Consider the following 22442-nt stretch of genomic DNA (forward strand, 5'->3'; position numbering starts at 1 on the left):
TAAGCGGTAGCGATACTCGTAGAAGCAATAGTTGGCGAGACGACAACGACGCTACGATGGAGATCAAGGTGCCAAGCCGGTGACGATGGCGATCATGACGGTGGTTCGGAGATGGATATCAAAGGCACAAGATGATGATGGCCATATCATGTCACATATTTTGATTGCATGTGATGTTTATACTTTATGCATCTTATTTTGCTTAGTACGGCGGTAGCATTATAAGCTGGTCCCTCACTAAATTTCAAGGTATAAGCGTTCTCCCTGAGTTTGCACCGTTGCTACAGTTCGTCGTGCCGAGACACCACGTGATGATCGGCTGTGATAAGCTCTACGTTTACATTCAAGACAGTTTTGCACGTGCAGAATACTCGGGTTAAACTTGACGAGCCTAGCATATGCAGATATGGCCTCGGAACACTAAGACCGAAAGGTCGAGCATTAATCATATAGTAGATATGATCAACATAGTGATGTTCACCATTGAAAAATACTCCATCTCACGTGATGATCGGACATGGTTTAGTTGATATGGATCACGTGATCATTTAGATGACTAGAGGGATGTCTATCTAAGTGGGAGTTCTTAAGTAATATGATTAATTGAACTTTAGTTTATCATGAACTTAGTCCTGTGTAGCGCCCAAGATGCAATTCTATCCCAATCACATGATGAATTCATGATTGGGACACAACCACATTTAGAGCGCATAGCAAGGTGGATATCTTTACAACATACCATGTACTGAATAGACGAGAATACAAGATAAAGGCTTACACTCGCCACAAGTTACATCATTCATACAACAGTTCATCAATACATAGCAATCATCATACAGAAGAGCAGGATCTGACTACGTATGAAATCAAACGAAAAGAAGAACGACATCCACCCTGCTAATCCCAAGCTCCCCAGACCCGAAACCTATCCCTTGATCAAAGAAGAAGAAGCAGAAGAACTCCAAACAAGCAAGCATCGCACTCGCGTCAGAACATCGCATTACCTGTAACTGCAACTGTTGTTGTAGTAAATTGTGAGCCACGAGGACTCAGCAATCCCATTACCATGGGTATCAAGACTAGCAAAGCTTAAAGGGGTATGTAAGGGATGAGTGGTGAGGTTGCAGTGAGTGACTAAGCAATGTATGGTGGCTACCTTACAAGTACAAGAAATAAGATGAGAAACTACGCAAACGGTCGCAAACTATTAATGACCAAGAAGTGATCTTGAACTACTTACGTTCAAACATAACCCAACTGTATTCTCCTCTCAAACTTCCCCGAAAAGAGACAATCACGGTTACGCACGCGGTTGGTGGAGCTCAATATGTAACGAGTTGCATACTTACGAAACAACACATTCAATCATTTAATTCGCTCCCGTTAAAGCTACTCAACAATATTAAATGTTGGTTAACATGGCAATAGAGTGAACATAATAAAACTACCTATCTAGGCATGTTTAAATGAGGCCGGAACAACAAACAACAATTCCGAAAAAATCCTCATATGCATATTTTGAATTTGGTACTATTCTGCCCTATTCTGCCCTATGCATTTTTCTAGACAATTTACATATAAAGTTTATTAAATCCGGAGCTACGGTTATTTAGTTACAATATAAACCATTTTAGCATGACATTTAGAAAATTAAACGCAAGCATCATTTTAAACCTTTTAAACATGGATGAAAGTTGCATATTATGAAACTAGATTAAGTATTAAGCATTTTACATATTTAAATCATTTTTAATCCGATGCACGGTTAGTGATATATGATATGCATGAACATGGAGGGTTTTTCTATAAACTGTAAAACTCTGGATAATTAGCAAATCGTCCAGAACCGATAAAAATGTCCACGGGCTGAAACTTGTACTGGACCAATAGTGCACAGGGCAGAGGGGCTCTCAAGAGGCTCACCATGGGCTTCGGCCCAGTTGGTGCAGCGGGTAGACGGGCTGGCGCGGTCAACGCGCTCGTCCTCACCTCCAGGAGATCAAGCAAGGCAGGGAAAGCAGGGTGCGTTCCTCTGCCCGACAGAAAGCAGAGCAGCGGCAGCCTAAAACTTGCGGTGGAGGCCGGTGAGCGTGGATCCGGCGAGGTGGGGCCGGTCTGACCGGTGGTGAGGTTCTGCGGGTGTGGGGCGGAGGCAAACCGGCGGCCACAGACTTGGAGATCCCTGGCAGGGCTCCTGTAGAGAAAGACACAAGGGGAGAGATGAGAAGTGGGAGAGAGGGAACAACATGGGAGGAGAGGCGCAGGAGGAGATGATGTGACGCTGGTCACCTGCGGGTCGCCGGTGAGGTTCGGTCGAGGGGATGCAGCGGGGCTCGGGACTGATGTTGCTGCTTGGGGACACGGCGTCCCTGGCGTCGGACAGGGGAGGCCCTCGGGCGGAGAAGACGGTGAGTGGATGAGGCGTTGCTGCGCTGGCACTGTCGACGGGGCACATAGGAGGTCCCTGGTGGCGGGGCTTGGCGAGCTCGGTGTCGAGGAAGGATCTCCGGCGAGGTGACAAGCGGGAGGAGGTAGTTGGCGCTCGAACAAGGGGCTCCTGGCTCGGGGACGACGGGCGCATGGTTGACGACAGGAGCGAGGAGTCCCGCGTGTGCTCGGGTAAGCGGGAGGCGCTCAAGGCGGGTGCAGAGATGGGGGCAGCTTGGAGGAGCTGGTTGCCAGCGACGGCGGCGCGAGGGGACGAGGCCGAGCGCTCCTGCTCTGGGCCTCGAGCAGCTACATGATCCCTTCAGGATCGAGGGGAGAAGAGGTAGGTCTCGGGCGCTTGGGGAGAAGCAGAGGAGCTCGAGATCGAGCCTCCTGATCTGAAGTTGGGCAAGAGAATGGATCGAGAGGAGGAGGTGGGTGGTTGCTGGGATTTGGGCGGCGCGGAAAACCAAGGGAGGTAGGTGGATGGATCGGGAGGGATCTGGGAAGATCCCAAGGTGGAAGGAGAGGCCCAGTGGAGTGGCGGCGCTGCGGATGGAATGGATGGGACAGGAGGCCTAAAAACTAGGGTTAGCCTGATATATATATAGCCGGTGGATTTTTGGTAGGGGCTAGCTCGTCCCTCCGATCACAATCGGACGGTCGAGAAATAAATAGATAGGGAGTCCAAATGAGAAAATGGAGATGTTTTATAGATGTTTGGAGATGATCCGGATCCATTGGTAACGACAGCCCGGTTCGAGTTCGGGGAAGTTTCGGATGCACACTCAAAGGGGGGTATGAGAGAGGCTAGGTGATTTGACAAGAGGTAATCGAAACCCGGTTGGTCTCGTAACGGTCAACTAAGGCAAGGGGGACGCGGCAACTACGAAGCGATGCATTGAAAAATGACGGCAACGGAGTGCCGATGCAATGCGAATGAGGCGATGATGAATGCAACAAACAAAATAAAACACACGGCGACAACGAAAAACATGGAAGGCGTCTGGAGCGTCCGTCTCGGGTCGTTACATCCTGATAGTTTTTTTCATATCTATGTTGTTGTAGATCAATGGCTCGTGCTACCGTTCCCTTGAATTTTAATGCGTTCCTAGAGAAAGCTAAGTTGAAAGATGATGGTAGCAACTATACAGACTGGGTCCGTAACTTGAGGATTATCCTCATTGCCGCACGGAAGAATTACGTCCTAGAAGCACCGCTAGGTGCAAGACACGCTGTAGGAGCAACTCCGGACGTTATAAACGTCTGGCAGACTAGAGCTGATGACTACTCAATAGTTCAGTTTGCCATGCTTTACGGCTTAGAATCGGGACTTCAAAGACGTTTTGAACGTCATGGAGCATATGAGATGTTCCAGGAGTTGAAGTTAATATTTCAAGCAAATGCCCGAGTTGAGAGATATGAAGTCTCCAACAATTTCTCTAGCTGCAAGATGGAGGAGAATAGCTCTGTCAGTGAACACATACTCAGAATGTCTGGGTACCATAACCACTTGACTCAGCTGGGAGTTAATCTTCCTGATGATAGTGTCATTGATAGAGTTCTTCAATCACTGCCACCAAGCTATAAAGGCTTCGTGATTGTGACACCCCCGATTCGGTCGTACACTAATCATACACGGAAACGTGTACGATCAAGATCAGGGACTCATGGGAAGATATCACAACACAACTCTAAAAATGAAATAAGTCATACAAGCATCATATTACAAGCCAGGGGCCTCGAGGGCTCGAATACAAGAGCTCGATCATAGATGAGTCAACGGAAGCAACAATATCTGAGTAGATACATAAGTTAAACAACTTGCCATAAGATGGCTAGCACAAACTGGGATACAGATCGAAAGAGGCGCAGGCCTCCTTCCTGGGATCCTCCTAAACTACTCATGGTCGTCGTCGGCAACCTGCACGTAGTAGTAGGCACCTCCGGTGTAGTAGGAGTCGTCGTCGGTGGCGTCTGGATCCTGGGATCCATCATCTGGTTGCAACGTCCGAGAAGAATGGGAAAGGGGGAAAAGGGGGAGCAAAGCAACCATGAGTACTCATCCAAAGTACTCGCAAGCAAGGATCTACACTACATATGCATTGGTATCAATGAAATGGGTAGTATCTGTGGACTGAACTGCAAAATGCCAGAATAAGAGGGGGATAGCTAGTCCTATCGAAGACTACGCTTTTGGCTGCCTCCATCTTGAAGCATATAGAAGAGAGTAGATGGTAAGTTCACCAAGTAGCATCGCATAGCATAACCCTACCCGGCGATCCTCTCCTTGTCGCCCTGTTAGAGAGCAATCACCGGGTTGTATCTGGCACTTGAAAGGGTGTGTTTTATTAAGTATTCGGTTCTAGTTGTCATAAGGTCAAGGTACAACTCCAGGTCATTCTTTTACCGAGGGACACGTCTATTTGAATAGATAAACTTCCCTGCAGGGGTGCACCACATTACCCAACATGCTCGATCCCTCTGGTCGGACACACTTTCCTGGGTCATGCCCGACCTCGGAAGATCAACACATCGCAGCCCTACCTAGGCACAACAAAGAGGTCAGCACGCCGGTCTAAATCCTAAGCGCGCAAGGGTCTGGGCCCATCGCCCGTTGCACACCTGCACATTGCGTACACGGCCGGTGAGCAGACCTAGCAACCTCCATTACAAAGGAAGTTGCATTACGTGGTCCAACCCGGCGCGTGCTACCTCTTGAGCACTGCATTGGTTTTCCCTTGAAGAGGAAAGGGTGATGCAGCAAAGTAGCGTAAGTATTTCCCTCGGTTTTTGAGAACCAAGGTATCAATCCAGTAGGAGGCCACACGCAAGTCCCTCGTACCTACACAAACAAATAAGAACCTCGCAACCAACGCGATACGGGGTTGTCAATCCCTACACGGCCACTTACGAGAGTGAGATCTGATAGATATGATAAGATAATATTTTTGGTATTTTTATGATAAAGATGCAAAGTAAAAAGCAAAGGAAATTACTAAGTATTGGAAGATTAATATGATGAAGATAGACCCGGCGGCCATAGGTTTCACTAGTGGCTTCTCTCAAGAGCATAGGTATTTTACGGTGGGTGAACAAATTACTGTTGAGCAATTGACAGAATTGAGCATAGTTATAAGAATATCTAGGTATGATCATCTATATAGGCATCACGTCCGAGACAAGTAGACCGACTCCTGCCTGCATCTACTACTATTACTCCACTCATCGACCGCTATCCAACATGCATCTAGAGTATTAAGTTCATGAAAACAGAGTAACGCCTTGAGCAAGATGACATGATGTAGAGGGATAAACTCATGCAATATGATGAAAACCCCATCTTGTTATCCTCGATGGCAACAATACAATACGTGCCTTGCTGCCCCTACTGTCACTAGGAAAGGACACCGCAAGATTGAACCCAAAGCTAAGCACGTCTCCCATTGCAAGAAAGATCAATCTAGTAGGCCAAACCAAACTGATAATTCGAAGAGACTTGCAAAGATAACCAATCATACATAAAAGAATTCAGAGAAGATTCAAATATTGTTCATAGATAGACTTGATCATAAACCCACAATTCATCGGTCTCAACAAACACACCGCAAAAAGAAGATTACATCGAATAGATCTCCACAAGAGAGGGGGAGAACATTGTATTGAGATACAAAAAGAGAGAAGAAGCCATCTAGCTAATAACTATGGACCCGTAGGTCTGAGGTAAACTACTCACACTTCATCGGAGGGGCTATGGTGATGATGTAGAAGCCCTCCATGATGGATACCCCCTCCGGCGGAGCTCCGGAACAGGCCCCAAGATGGGATCTCGTGGATATAGAAAGTTGCGGCGGTGGAATTAGGGTTTTGGCTCCGTATCTGATCATTTGGGGGGACGTAGGTATATATAGGAGGAAGGAGTACGTCGGTGGAGCAACAGGGGGCCCACGAGGGTGGAGGGCGCGCCCCTACCTCGTGGCCTCCTCCTTTGTTTCTTGACGTAGGGTCCAAGTCTCCTGGATCATGTTCAGTGAGAAAATCACGTTCCTGAAGGTTTCATTCCGTTTGGACTCCGTTTGATATTCCTTTTCGTTGAAACCCTAAAATAGGCAAAAAAACAACAATTCTGGGCTGGGCCTCCGGTTAATAGGTTAGTCCCAAAAATAATATAAAAGTGGATAATAAAGCCCAATAATGTCCAAAACAGTAGATAATATAGCATGGAGCAATCAAAAATTATAGATATGTTGGAGACGTATCAAGCATCCCCAAGCTTAATTCCTACTCATCCTCGAGTAGGTAAATGATAAAAACAGAATTTTTGATGCGGAGTGCTACTTGGCATAATTTAATGTAATTCTTCTTAATTGTGGTATGAATATTCAGATCGAAAAGATTCAAGATAAAAGTTTAATATTGACATAAAAATAATAATACTTCAAGCATACTAACAAAGCAATCATGTCTTCTCAAAATAACATGGCCAAAGAAAGTTCATCCCTACAATATTATATAGTCTGGTTATGCTCTATCTTTATCACACAAAGTATTTAAATCATGCACAACCCCGATGGCAAGCCAAGCAATTGTTTCATACTTTTGACATTCTCAAACTTTTTCAATCTTCACGCAATACATGAGCGTGAGCCATGGATATAGCACTATAAGTGGAATAGAATGGTGGTTGTGGAGAAGACAAAAAGGGAGAAGATAGTCTCACATCAACTAGGCGTATCAACGGGCTATGGAGATGCCCATCAATATATATCAATGTGAGTGAGTAGGGATTGCCATGCAACGGATGCACTAGAGCTATAAGTATATGAAAGCTCAACAAAAGAAACTAAGTGGTTGTGCATCCAACTTGCTTGCTCATGAAGACCTAGGGCATTTTGAGGAAGCCCATCATTGGAATATACAAGACAAGTTCTATAATGAAAAATTCCCACTAGTATATGAAAGTGATAACATAGGAGACTCTCTATCATGAATATCATGGTGCTACTTTGAAGCACAAGTGTGGTAAAAGGATAGTAACATTGTCCCTTCTCTCTTTTTCCCTCATTTTTTTTATTTTTCGTCCGGAGTCTCATCCTGACTTGTGGGGGAATCATAGTCTCCATCATCCTTTCCTCACTGGGACAATGCTCTAATAATGATGATCATCACACTTTTATTTTCTTACAACTCAACAATTACAACTCGATACTTAGAACAAAATATGACTCTATATGAATGCTTCCGACGGTGTACCGAGATATGCAATGAATCAAGAGTGACATGTATGAAAGAATTATGAATGGTGGCTTTGCCACAAATACGATGTCAACTACATGATCATGCTAAGCAATATGACAATGATGGAGTGTGTCATAATAAAAGGAATGGTGGAAAGTTGCATGGCAATATATCTCGGAATGGCTATGGAAATGCCATTATAGGTAGGTATGGTGGCTGTTTTGAGGAAGATATATGGTGGGTGTATGATACCGGCGAAAGGTGCGCGGTATTAGAGAGGCTAGCAATGGTGGAAGGAAGAAAAGTGCATATAATCCATGGACTCAACATTAGTCATAAAGAACTCACATACTTATTGCAAAAATCTACAAGTTATCAAAGCAAAGTATTACGCGCATGCTCCTAGGGGGATAGATTGGTAGGAAAAGACCATCGCTCGTCCCCGACCGCCACTCATAAGGAAGACAATCAAAAAATAAATCATGCTCCGACTTCATCACATAACGGTTCACCATATGTGCATGCTACGGGAATCACAAACCTTAACACAAGTATTTCTCAAATTCACAACTACTCAACTAGCATACCTTTAATATCACCATCTTCATATCTCAAAACAATTATCAAGCATCAAACTTCTCATAGCATTCAACACACTCATAAGAATGTTTTTACTATTCTTGAATACCAAGCATATTAGGATTATTTAAGCAAATTACCATGCTATTTAAGACTCTCAAAATAATCTAAGTGAAGCATGAGAGATCAATAGTTTCTATAAAACAAATCCACCACCGTGCTCTAAAAGATATAAGTGAAGTACTAGAGCAAAACTATATAACTCGAATGATATAAGCGAAGCACATAGAGTATTCTAACAAATTCCAAATCATGTATGGATCTCTCAAAAGGTGTGTAAAGCAAGGATGATTGTGGTAAACTAAAAATCAAAGACTCAAATCATACAAGACGCTCCAAGCAAAACACATATCATGTGGTGAATAAAAATATAGCTCCAAGTAAAGTTACCGATAGAAGTGGACGAAAAGAGGGGATGCCTTCCAGGGCATCCCCAAGCTTTGTCTTTTAGGTGTCCTTAGATTATCTTGGGGGTGCCATGGGCATCCCCAAGCTTAGGCTCTTGCCACTCCTTGTTCCATAACCCATCCAATCTTTACCCAAAACTTGAAAACTTCACAACACAAAACTTAAAGTATAAAATCTCGTGAGCTCCGTTAGCGAAAGAAAACAAAAGACCACTTCAAGGTACTGTAATGAACTCATTATTTATTTATATTGGTGTTAAACCTACTTTATTCCAACTTCTCTATGGTTTATAAACTATTTTACTAGCCATAGATTCATCAAAATAAGCAAACAACACACGAAAAACAGAATCTGTCAAAAACAGAACAGTCTGTAGTAATCTGTAGCTAGCACAAGATATGGAACCCCAAAAATTCTAAAATAAATTTCTGAACGTGAGTAATTTATCTATTAATCATCTGCAAAAAAATTTAACTAAATAGCCCTTTACAAATAAAAATGGCAGCAGTTCTCGTGAGCCCTAAAGTTTTTGTTTTTTACAGCAAGATATCAAGACTTTCCCCAAGTCTTCCCAACGGTTCTACTTGGCACAAACACTAATTAAACATAAAAAACACAACCTAAACAGAGTCTAGATAAATTATTTATTTATTAAAGAACAGCAAGGAAAAATATTGGGTTGTCTCCCAATAAGCGCTTTTCTTTAAAGCCTTTTTAGCTTGGCATTGATAATTTTAATGATGCTCACATGAAAGACAAGAATTGAAGCACAAAGAGAGCATCATAAAACATGTGACAAACACATCTAAATCTAACATACTTCCTATGCATAGGCATCTTATAGGCAAACAAATTATCATGGCAAGCAAAAACTAGCATATGCATGGAAGAGGAAAGAAACAATAGTAATCTCAACATAACGAGAGGTAATTTAGTAACATGAAAATTTCTACCACCATATTTTCCTGTCTCATAATAATTACATGTAGGATCATAAGCAAATTCAACAAAATAGCTATCACATAAAATATTTTCAATACGATCCACATGCATGCAAAGTTGACATTCTTCCAAAATAGTGGGATTAACATTAACTAAAGTCATGACCTCTCCAAACCCACTTTTATCAAAAAATTCATAAGATTGAACATTCTCCAAATATGTGGGATCTAAAGTTGACACTCTTCCAAACCCACTTTCAATAATATTGCAAATACTATTATCAATCTCATATTCATCATGGGGCTTAAAAAAATTCAAGATCATAAGAAGAATCACCCCAATCATGATCATTGCAACAAGTAGAGGACATAGCAAAACTAGCATCCCCAAGCTTAGGGTTTTGCATATTATTAGCACAATTTACATAAATACAATTTATAATAAAATCATTGCAATCATGCTTTTTATTCAAAGATCTATCGTGAATCGCTTCATAAAGTAATTCATCACACTTTTTAGATTCACAAATTTCAAGCAAAACCTCATAAAGATAATCTAGTGCACAAGACTCACTAGCAATTGGTTCATCATAATTGGATCTCTTAAAAATATTAGCAGGCGAATGAGGATCCATAGATCTTAGGTTCTCTGTTTAGTAATAAATAAACAACTAATCCAACCATACGAGCAAACAAGAAACAGGCAAAAGAGGCAAATAGAGAAAGAGAGGGAGGATAGAGAGAGAGGGCGAATAAAACGGCAAGGGTGAAGTGGGGGAGAGGAAAATGAGAGGAAAATGGCAAATAATGTAATGAGGGAGATAAGGGTTGTGATGGGTACTTGGTATGTCGACTTTTGCGTAGACTCCCCAGCAACGGCGCTAGAAATCCTTCTTGCTACCTCTTGAGCACTGTGTTGGTTTTCCCCGAAGAGGAAGGGATGATGCAACAAAGTAGCGTAAGTATTTCCCTCAGTTTTTGAGAACCAAGGTATCAATCCAGTAGGAGGCTACGCACGAGTCCCTCGCACCTGCACAAAACAAATAAATCCTCGCAACCAACGCGATAAGAGGTTGTCAATCCCTACACGGCCACTTATGAGAGTGAGATCTGATAGATATGATAAGATAATATTTTTGGTATTTTTATGATAAAGATGCAAAGTAAAATAAAAGCAAAGTAAAAAAAGCAAAGGAAATTACTAAGTATTGGAAGATTAATATAATGAAGATAGACCCAGGGGCCATAGGTTTCACTAGTGGCTTCTCTCAAGAGCATAAGTATTCTATGGTGGGTGAACAAATTACTGTTGAGCAATTGACAGAATTGAGCATAGTTATGAGAATATCTAGGTATGATCATGTATATAGGCATCACGTCCGAGACAAGTAGACCGACTCCTGCCTGCATCTACTACTATTACTCCACTCATCGACTGCTATCCAGCATGCATCTAGAGTATTAAGTTAATGAAAACAGAGTAACGCCTTAAGCAAGATGACATGATGTAGAGGGATAAACTCATGAAATATGATGAAAACCCCATCTTGTTATCCTCGATGGCAACAATGCAATACGTGCCTTACTGCTCCTACTGTCACTGGGAAAGGACGCCGCAAAATTGAACCCAAAGCTAAGCACGTCTCCCATTGCAAGAAAGATCAATCTAGTAGGCCGAACCAAACTGATAATTCGAAGAGACTTGCAAAGATAACCAATCATACATAAAAGAATTCAGTGAAGATTCAAATATTGTTCATAGATAGACTTGATCATAAACCCACAATTCATCGGTCTCAACAAACACACTGCAAAAAGAAGATTACATCGAAGAGATCTCCACAAGAGAGGGGGAGAACATTGTATTGAGATCCAAAAAGAGAGAAGAAGCCATCTAGCTAATAACTATGGACCCGTAGGTCTGAGGTAAACTACTCACACTTCATCGGAGGGGCTATGGTGATGATGTAGAAGCCCTCCATGATGGATACCCCTCCGGTGGAGCTCCGGAACAGGCCCCAAGATGGGATCTCGTGGATATAGAAAGTTGCGGCAGTGGAATTAGGGTTTTGGCTCCGTATCTGATCATTTGGGGGTACGTAGGTATATATAGGAGGAAGGAGTACGTCGGTGGAGCAACAGGGGGCCCACGAGGGTGGAGGGCGCGCCCCCTACCTCGTGGCCTCCTCATTTGTTTCTTGACGTAGGGTCCAAGTCGCCTGGATCATGTTCGGTGAGAAAATCACGTTCCTGAAGGTTTCATTCCGTTTGGACTCCGTTTGATATTCTTTTTCGTCGAAACCCTAAAATAGGCAAAAAAAACAACAATTCTGGGTTGGGCCTCCGGTTAATAGGTTAGTCCCAAAAATAATATAAAAGTGGATAATAAAGCCCAATAATGTCCAAAATAGTAGATAATATAGCATGGAGCAATCAAAAATTATAGATACGTTGGAGACGTATCAGCGCGCGCCGCTTAGTCACCGACGTCAAGAAGGCTTGGGCTGATACCACGACGTCGAGTGCCCATAATTGTTCCCGCATAGTTGGTTAGTGCGTATAGGCCAATGGCCAGACTCAGATCAAATACCAAGATCTCGTTAAGCGTGTTATTTTGAAGTAACCATGGACACCGACCAGGGGCCAGGCCCACCTCTCACCTAGGTGGTCTCAACCTGCCCCATCGCTCCGCCACAAAGTAATAGTCGGGGGCCGTCGGGAACCCAGGCCCACCACTACGGAGATGGAACCACGTGTCCTTTCAGCCCCCACATCGGAATCACTTGCGGGTACTCTACGAGTCGACCCGATTTTAGTCACCACCATGTATCATGTATAATAGTGTAGTATGTATATACCGTGATCACCTCCCGAAGTGACCATGGCCCGATAATATAGCATAGCAGATGGACAAGAACGTATGGCCACTGATGGAATACTAGCATCCTATACTAAGCATTTAGGATTGCAGGTAAGGGTAACAACTGTAGCACTAATGACAGGCTATGCAGCAGAATATGATTTAGACCGTGATGAACTATAATATGCAAGGGATGGAAAAGACAATTCCTGAGCTCTTCGCGATGCTAAAGGTTGCGGAGGTAGATATCAAGAAGGAGCATCAAGAGTTGATGGTTAACAAGACCACTAGTTTCAAGAAAAAGGGCATAGGGAAGAAAGGGAACTTCAAGAAGAATGGCAAGCAAGTTGCTGCTCAAGGGAAGAAGCCCAAGTCTGGACCTAAGCCTGAGACTGAGTGCTTCTACTGCAAAGGGACTGATCACTGGAAGCAGAACTGCCCCAAGTATTTGGCGGATAAGAAGGATGGCAAAGTGAAAGGTATATTTGATATACATGTTATTGATGTGTACCTTACTAGTGCTCGTACTAGCGCCTGGGTATTTGATACTGGTTCTGTTGCTCACATTTGCAACTCGAAACAGGGGCTACGGGTTAAATGAAGATTGGCTAAGGACAAGGTGATGACGCGCGTCGGAAATGTTTCCAAGGTTGATGTGATCACCGTCGGCACGCTACCTCTACATCTATCGTCGGGATTAGTTTTAGACCTGAATAATTGTTATTTGGTGCTAGGGTTGAGCATGAACATTATATTTGGATCTTGTTTGATGTGAGACAGTTATTCATTTAAAGTGGAGAATAATGGTTGTTCTATTTATATGAGTAATATCTTTTATGGTCATGCACCCTTGTTGAGTGGTCTAATTTTGTTGAATCTCGATCGCAGTGATACAAATATTCATAATATTGAGCCAAAAGATGCAAAGTTAATAATGATAGTGCAACTTATTTGTGGCACTGCCCTTTAGGTCATATTGGTGTAAAGCGCATGAAGAAACTCCATGCAGATGGGTTTTTGGAATCACTTGATTATGAATCACTTGATGCTTGCGAACCATGCCTCATGGGCAAGATGACCAAGACTTCGTTCTCTGGAACAATGGAGCGAGCCACTGACTTATTGGAAATAATACATATTGTTGTATGTGGTCCGATGAGTGTTGAGGCTCGCGGCGGGTATCGTTATTTTCTAACCTTGCCAGATGATTTGAGAAAATATTAGTATATCTACTTAATGAAACATAAGTCTGAAACGTTTGAAAAGTGCAAAGAATTTCAGAGTGGAGTGGAAAATCATCGTAACAAAAAAATAAACTTTCTATGATCTGATTGTGGAGGTGAATATTTGAGTTATGAGTTTGGTCTTCATTTGAAACAATGTGGAATAGTTTCGCAACTCACGCCACCGAGAACACCACAGCGTAATGGTGTGTCCAAACGTCATAACTGTACTTTATTAGATATGATGTGATCTATGATGCCTCTTACCGATTTACAGCTATCGTTTTGGGGTTATGCTTTAGAGACGGCTGCATTCATGTTAAATAGGGCACCATCTAAATCCGTTGAGACGACACCATATGAACTGTGGTTTAGCGAGAAACCTAAGCTGTCGTTTCTTAAAGTTTGGGGTTGCGATGCTTATGTGAAAAAGCTTCAACCTGATAAGCTCGAAACCAAATCGGCGAAATGTGTCTTCATAGGATACCCAAAGGAAACTGTTGGGTACACCTTCTATCACAGATCCGAAGGCAAGATATTCGTTGCTAAGAATGGATCCTTTCTAGAGAAGGAGTTTCTCTCGAAAGAAGTGAGTGGGAGGAAAGTAGAACTTGATGAGGTAATTGTACCTTCTCTCGAATTGGAAAGTAGTTCATCACAGAAATCAGTTCCAGTGATTCCTACACCAATTACTGAAGAAGCTAATGCTGATCATGAAACTTCAGATCAAGTTAGTGCCGAACCTCGTAGGTCAACCAGAGTACGGTCCGCACTAGAGTGGTACGGCAATCCTGTTCTAGAAGTCATGTTAATAGACCATGATGAACCTACGAACTATGAGGAAGCGATGATGAGCCCAAATTCCGCGAAATGGCTTGAGGCCATGAAATCTGAGATGGGGTCCATGTATGAGAACAAAGTGTGGACTTTGGTTGACTTGCCCAATGATCGGCAAGAGAATAAATGGATCTTCAAGAAGAAGACTGACACTGACGGTAGTGTTACTGTCTATGAAGCTTGACTTGTTGCGAAAGGTTTTCGACAAGTTCAAGGAGTTGACTACGATGAGACCTTCTCACCCATAGTGATGCTTAAGTCTGTCCGAATCATGTTAGCAATTGCCGCATTTTATGATTATGAAATTTGGCGAATGGATGACAAAACTGCATTCCTTAAATGAATTTCTTAAAGAAGAGTTGTATATGATGCAACAAGAAGGTTTTGTCGATCCTAAAGGTGCTAACTAAGTGTGCAAGCTCCAGCGATCCATTTATGGACTGGTGCAAGCATCTCGGAGTTGGAATATACGCTTTGATAGTGTGATCAAAGCATATGCTTTTATACAGACTTTTGGAGAAGCCAGTAATTACAAGAAAGTGAGTGGGAGCTCTGTAGCATTTCTAATATTATATGTGGATGACATATTGTTGATTGGAAATAATACATAATTTCTGGATAGCATAAAAGGATACTTGAATAAGAATTTTTCAATGAAAGACCTCGGTGAAGCTGCTTATATATTGGGCATCAAGATCTATAGAGATAGATCAAAATGCTTAATTGGACTTTCACAAATCACATACCTTGATAAAGTTTTGAAGAAGTTCAAAATGGACCAGTCAAAGAAAGGGTTCTTGCCTGTATTACAAGGTGTGAAGTTGAGTCAGACTCAATGCCCGACCACTACATAAGATAGAGAGAAAATGAAAGTCATTCCCTATGCCTCAGCCATAGGTTCTATCATGTATGCAATGTTGTGTACCAGACCTGATGTGTGCCTTGCTATAAGTTTAGCAGGGAGGTACCAAAGTAATCTAGGAGTGGATCACTGGACAACAGTCAAGAACATCCTGAAATACCTGAAAAGGACTAAGGATATGTTTCTAGTTTATGGAGGCGACAAAGAGCTTGTCGTAAATGGTTATGTCGATGCAAGCTTTGACACTGATCCGGATGACTCTAAGTCACAAACCGAATACGTATTTATATTGAATGGTGGAGCTGTACATTGGTGCAGTTCCAAGCAGAGCGTCGTGGCGGGATCTACGTGTGAAACGGAGTACATAGCTGCTTCGAAAGCAGCAAATGAAGGAGTCTGGATGAAGGAGTTCATATCCGATCTAGGTGTAATACTTAATGCATCGGGTCCAATGAAAATCTTTTGTGACAATACTGGAGCAATTGCCTTGGCGAAGGAATATCCAGATTTCACAAGAGAACCAAACACATCAAGAGACACTTCGACTCCATCCGCGATCAAGTAAAGGAGGGAGACATAGAGATTTGCAAAGTACATAAGGATCTGAATGTAGCAGACCCGTTGACTTAACCTCTTCCACGAGCAAAACATGATCAGCACTAAGACTCCATGGGTGTTAGAATCATTACTATGTAATCTAGATTATTGACTCTAGTGCAAGTGGGGGACTAAAGGAAATATGCCCTAGAGGCAATAATAAAGTTGTTATTTATATTTCCTTATATCATGATAAATGTTTATTATTCATGCTAGAATTGTATTAACTAGAAACTTAGTGCATGTATGAATACATAGACAAAACAGAGTATCCCTAGTATGCCTCTACTTGACTATCTCGTTGATCAAAGATGTTTAAGTTTCCTAACCATAGACATGTGTTGTCATTTGATAAAGGGGTCACATCATTAGAGAATGATGTGATGGACAAGACCCATCCGTTAGCCTAGCATAATGATCGTTAAGTTTTATTGCTATTGCTTTCTTCATGACTTATACATATTCCTCTGACTATGAGATTATGCAACTCCCAAATATCGGAGGAACACCTTGTGTGATATCAAACGTCACACCGTAACTGGGTGATTATAAAGATGCTCTACAGGTGTCTCCGAAGGTGTTTGTTGAGTTGGCATAGATCAAGATTAGGATTTGTCACTTCGTGTATCGGAGAGGTATCTATGGGCCCTCTCGGTAATGCACATCACTATAAGCCTTGCAAGCAATGTGACTAATGAGTTAGTTATGGGATGATGCACTACGAAATGAGTAAAGAGACTTACTGGTAACGATATTGAACTAGGTATGATGATACTAACGATCGAATCTCGGGAAAGTAACATACCGATGACAAAGGGAATGACGTATGTTGTTATGCGGTTTGACCGATAAAGATGTTCGTAGAATATGTAGGAACCAATATGAGCATCTAGGTTCCGCTATTGGTTATTAACCGGAGATGTGTTTTGGTCATGTAAGTTCTTGAACCCGTAGGGTCCGCACGCTTAACGTTCAATTATGATTTGTATTATGAGTTATGTGTTTTGGTGACCGAAGTTTGTTCGGAGTCCTGGATGAGATCACGGACATGACGAGGAGTCTCGAAATGGTCAAGAGGTAAATATTGATATATTGGAAGGTTATATACGGACACCGGAATGGTTTCGATAAGGTTCGGGGATTTTTTGGGAGGCTACCGGAACCCCCCGGGAAAGTTAATGGGCCTTATGGGCCATAGCGGAGAGAGGGAGGAAAGCCACAGGAGGAGGCGTACGCCTCCCCCTGCCCAATCCGAATTGGACAAGGGGAGGGGGCACCCCCCCTTTCCTTCTCCTTCTCCCCCTTTCCCCTTTCCCCTCTCCGTTGGAAGGAAGGGGGGCGAATCATATTAGGAGTGGAGTCCTAGTAGGACTCCCCCCATGGCATGCCACCCCTATGGCCGGCCTCCTCCTCCTCCCCTCCTTAGGCAGGGGAACCCCAAAGGCACGACAATTGTTCTTAGCCGTGTGCAGTGCCCCCCTCCATAGTTTACTCCTCCGGTCATAGTGTCGTAGTGCTTAGGCGAAGCCCTACGCGGATCACATCACCATAACCGTCGCCATGCTGTCGTGCTAACGGAACTCTCCCTTGAACCTCTGTTGGATCAAGAGTTTGAGGGACGTCATCAAGCTGAACGTGTGCTGAACACAGAGGTGTCGTACGTTTGGTACATGGATCAGTTGGATCATGAAGACGTTTGACTACGTCAACCGCGTTAACCTAACGCTTCCGCTTTCGGTCTACGAGGGTACGTGGACACACTCTCCCCATCTCATTGTTATGCATCTCCTAGATAGATCTTGCATGATCATAGGAATTTTTTTGAAATTGCATGCTACGTTCCCCAACATTCTCTTGAGTCATTGTGACTGTGCAACGAGATTGCACTCAAAAACAGATCCGACGAGAAAAAGGCGGACGGAAAAAAGGGCAAATAAAATGGTAAATTTTGTTGAAGTGGGGGAGAGGAAAACGAGAGGCAAATGTCAAATAATGTAAATAGTAAGGAGATGAGATTTGTGATTAGGAACCTGGTAGATGTTGATGATGTCTCCCCGGCAACGGCGCCAGAAATTCCTTTTGATGTTTGCTTGAACTATGTTGGTATTTCCCCAAAGAGGAAGGGATGATGTAGCACATCAATGGTAGGTATTTCCCTCAGTGATGAGACCAAGGTTATCGAACCAGTAGGAGAACCACGCAACACCACGTAAACAACTCCTGCACACAAAGAACAAATACTTGCAACCCGACGTAAGAGAGGGTTGTCAATCCATCACGGGTAAAAAGATAGGTAAAATTGTAGTAGATTGAATAAATAGATCTCGCGGAAACGCGAGATAAAATAAATAGATAAAAAATGCAGCAAAGTATTTTTGTATTTTTAGTTTAATAGATCTGAAAATGAAAGCAAATAAAAATATATCGCAAAGGCAAATATAATAAAGAAGAGACCCAGGGGCCATAGATTTCAGTAGTGGATTCTCTCGAGAAAAATAGCATACCATGGGTAAACAAATTACTGTTGGGCAATTTATAGAACTTCAAATAATCATGACGATATCCAGGCAATGATCATTCTATAGGCATCACGTCCAAGATTAGTAGACCGACTCCTGCCTGCATCTATTACTATTAGTCCACACATTGAACGCTATCCAGCATGCATCTAGTGTATTAAGTTCATGGAGAAACAGAGTAATGCAATAAGAATGATGACATGATGTAGACAAGATCTATTTATGTAGAAATAGGCCACATCTTGTTATCCTTAATAGGAACGATACATACGTGTCGGTTCCTCTTCTGTCATTGGGATCAAGCACCGCAAGATCGAACCCATCAGAAAGCACCTCTTCCCATTGCAAGATAAATAGATCAAGTTGGCCAAACAAAACCCAAATATCAAAGAAGAAATATGAGGCTATAAGTAATCATGAATATAAGAGATCAAAAGACTCAAATAACTTTCATGGATAAAAACATAGATCTGATCATAAACTCAAAGTTCATCGGATCCCAACAAACACACCGCAAAAAGAGTTACATTAAATAGATCTCCAAGAGACCATTGTATTGAGAATCGAGAGAGAGAGAGAGAGAGAGAGAGAGAGAGAGAGGAAGCCATCTTGCTACTAACTACGAACCCATAGGTCTACAATGAAATACTCACGCATCATCGGATAGGCACCAATGAGGATGATGAACCCCTCTGTGATGGTGTCTAGATTGGATCTGGTGGTTCTGGAACTTGCGGCGGCTGAAACTGATTTTCGTCGACTCCCCTAGGGTTTCTGGAATATTGGGGTATTTATAGAGCAAAGAGGCGGTGTGGGAGGCCACTGAGGTGGGCACAACCCACCTGGGCGCGCCCTGGTGGATTGTGCTGCCCTCGGAGCACCCCTCAGGTACTTTCTTGGCCCATACGGTGTCTTCTGGTCCAGAAAAAACCCACAAAAAGTTTCGATGCGTTTGGACTCCGTTTGGTATTGATTTCATGCGATGTAAAAAACAAGTAGAAAACAACAACCGGCACTGGGCACTATGTCAATAGGTTAGTCCCAAAGAGATTGTAAAATGATTATAAAACATCAAAAAATGATAATATAACAACATGGAACAATAAAAAAATTATAGAAACGTTGGAGACATATCAGGGCACATAAATTGCCGCTGCAAGATCCCGTACGGAGGTGGTGAGGTCGGTAATCCACCTCTCCTGGATGCGATTGCTGCCGGCGATGACCGAAGTGGGTGGGGCGTGGCGAAGACGGTGACTCTAACAACGGAGAAACCGAAGGGGCGGTGAGGGGGGGGGGGAAGAGAGCGTGTGAACTGCCAAGTATGGTGACGGGAAGGGGCAAGGGGAGTTATGAGACGCCTCTCGTCTCCCATGCTTCCCTGCGCGTGCAAGCGCTCGCCACGTGTGGCTCGAGCGAGCCTGGCTCGCAAAAAGGGCCTATTGGGCCGTTCCTCCATAGCCCGGCCCAGACCTGCTTTGAGGTTTGTGCGGGCCAGCTTTTACATGCAACCCAGGCAACCAAACGGGCCGAAAACTGCCCGCCCAGGCGTGACTGAACCTAATGCAGCCTACCAAACGCATTCCTAATTCTCCGGAAACGATTAGCTTTGGATGGCAAACCGCCGTCGGATTGTGAAGACCGTACGCATGTAACCAAGTAGAAATGTCGTGCTTTCGGTCTTCCATTAGAGGGCGGTTCGCATGATCGTCATCAACCGTCCGAGGGACTTCAAGTACGATTTACACCGACTCGTCTACTTTCGCTGCATTCTGGAGTCGGTAACGATCGTTGATCCAAACCCTATATGCATCTTCATATTGTTCTGGGTGTTCGTAGGGCAATTTTTGTTTTCTACTACGTTTCCCAACACTTGTCAATGATCATTTTTTTAAGAAGATTGGGAATTATTGATCTGATTGACATGCCATGCAAATTGATAGGGAGGGCTATGTTGTTCTTGAAGAATTAATTTATGGACAAGGAAGCGAACAAAGCTATCTCGATAGAATCCATATGGGAGTAATTTGGTAGGAAATGAGGCAAGTTGATTATGGCGAGAATGTGCAAATGATTGACAATCAGTTGCTTCCATTCAAAGCCTAGCGATCAATTATATTTGGGTTGGAGGTACTATAGCTCATCCAACAAAACAACCCTCAAGGAGAAAACCTCCACCTGGTATACTAAAGCTCTATGTTGATGTGTCTTTTTCATACGAGAACAATTCTACATCTTGTGGAGCCTTTGTTTGCAGGGGCACATGCAGGCTTCAGGCTGCCAGGGCCATGTCCAGGGGTGCAACAAGCAATCCCTTCGTTGACTGTAGAAGTAGTGATTGCAACATTAATCACTATAGATACAAGGCTAGCCTGGGGCTTGGGCAGATCCTCACTATAACACAGATTGTTTGAAATGACAAAAGAGATTTCATTGCAGCAGAGAACCTACACGTTGGATCGACCATCAACGCTTAAATCACTGAGGCCATGGCGCTTAAGAGAGGCCTGGAGATGGCTTCGGATATTGGAGTCCGATACCTCATGGTGCAGTCTGGCTGTACGCAGCTGGTGAATTTTATGAATAGATGAGCCCCTACTCCTACCATGGCTGCTCCAATCATTGAAGATTGTTTTGAATTATGTATGTATAGGTTTGAAAAGATTATTATCGAGCATTATATGCATGCCACATAGTGTTGCCCATGAGCTAACGAGCATGGCAAGGGTTCATCCTCCGTCATTATGGATGGAGAACCAACCCCAATCGATCCGTGGATTGATTGTTGACGATGTTTCTCTGTTTAATCGAGTTGATCAAAATAAAGTTAGCGCATTATCTAAATATCTATATATAAATTAGTAATACAACCAATACTATATTGCCTACATATATCCGTGAAGATTTCGGAGCGCAATCAACGAACCTTCCACATACCCAGTCCCATCTATCCCACTCCACTCCTGCATTCCATATCCCGCATTGCTCGGCCCCACCAACTCTATTGCTTTAAATGTCACGTGCACATTGACCGACACTCCTCAAGTCCCCCTCCACAGTCTCCCCGCCTCCGCCTCGGTGACAAAACCATTGGGCAATCGCCAGCTCCGCTTCCCCTCACCCATCCATCTTCCTCGATTCCGTCCTCCAGATCCATCGGATTCCTGCCGCCGCTCTCTGCTCCCCGCCTTGCAACTTGCTGCGCCGACGGCGACGGGAGCCAGCGACAGACAAAAAAGCCATTCCTGCCGCTGGTCCTAGGCCAGAGTGGGGTCGGCTTCATCCCTTCCTTCCGTTGCTGGTAAGGAACCCCACTCGGTCGGACGGATCATCCCCATGAGTACGTTTCGTTCTTAGCTCATTTGACAATCGACCGCTTTCATTTAAAGCATGTCGATCAATTATACTCATAGTGGAGGTACATTAGCTCATCCGACACAACAACCCTCATGGAAAAACCTCCAACCGGCATGCTAAAGCTCAATGTTGATGCGTCCTTTTCGTACGAGGACGGTTCTACAACTTGTGAAGCCATTGTTCACAAGGGCATAGGCAGGCCTCAGGCTGCCAGGGCCATGGCCCGAGGCTCAACAAGCAATCCCTTCGTTGATTGTAGCAACAGTGATCATTGTAGATGCAAGGCTAGCCTGGGCTTGGGTGGATCCTCGCTTCGGCACTGGTTGTTCGGAATGACCAAGTGGATTTCATTGCAGCACATAACCTGCATATTGGATTGACCATCGATCCTCAAACCGTGGAGGCCATGGTGCTTAAGTGAGGCATGGAGCTATTTCGAATATCCGAGTTTGGTACCTCATGACGCAGTCTATTGTGTGGAGCTGGTGAACTTTATGAATGGGGGAGCTCATGCTTCTACCGCGGCTGCTCCAA

At 43.5% G+C, this 22442-nt stretch overlaps 1 protein-coding gene across 1 annotated transcript; it reads right to left on the reverse strand.

The window, feature by feature from the left end:
* Positions 1-1197: 1197 nt before the first annotated feature.
* LOC123129681 (uncharacterized) lies at positions 1198-21834 on the reverse strand. Its single transcript, XM_044549747.1, has 3 exons — positions 21673-21834; positions 2290-3005; positions 1198-2194 (listed from the first exon to the last, which is right to left on the reverse strand). The coding sequence occupies exons 1-3, from the start codon at positions 21832-21834 to the stop codon at positions 1804-1806; spliced, it is 1269 nt and encodes a 422-aa protein (XP_044405682.1). The 3' UTR covers positions 1198-1803.
* Between the last annotated feature and the right edge of the window lie 608 nt (positions 21835-22442).

The sequence above is a fragment of the Triticum aestivum genome, chromosome 6A (genome assembly GCF_018294505.1).
Source record: "Triticum aestivum cultivar Chinese Spring chromosome 6A, IWGSC CS RefSeq v2.1, whole genome shotgun sequence".
Classification (NCBI taxonomy): domain Eukaryota; kingdom Viridiplantae; phylum Streptophyta; class Magnoliopsida; order Poales; family Poaceae; genus Triticum; species Triticum aestivum.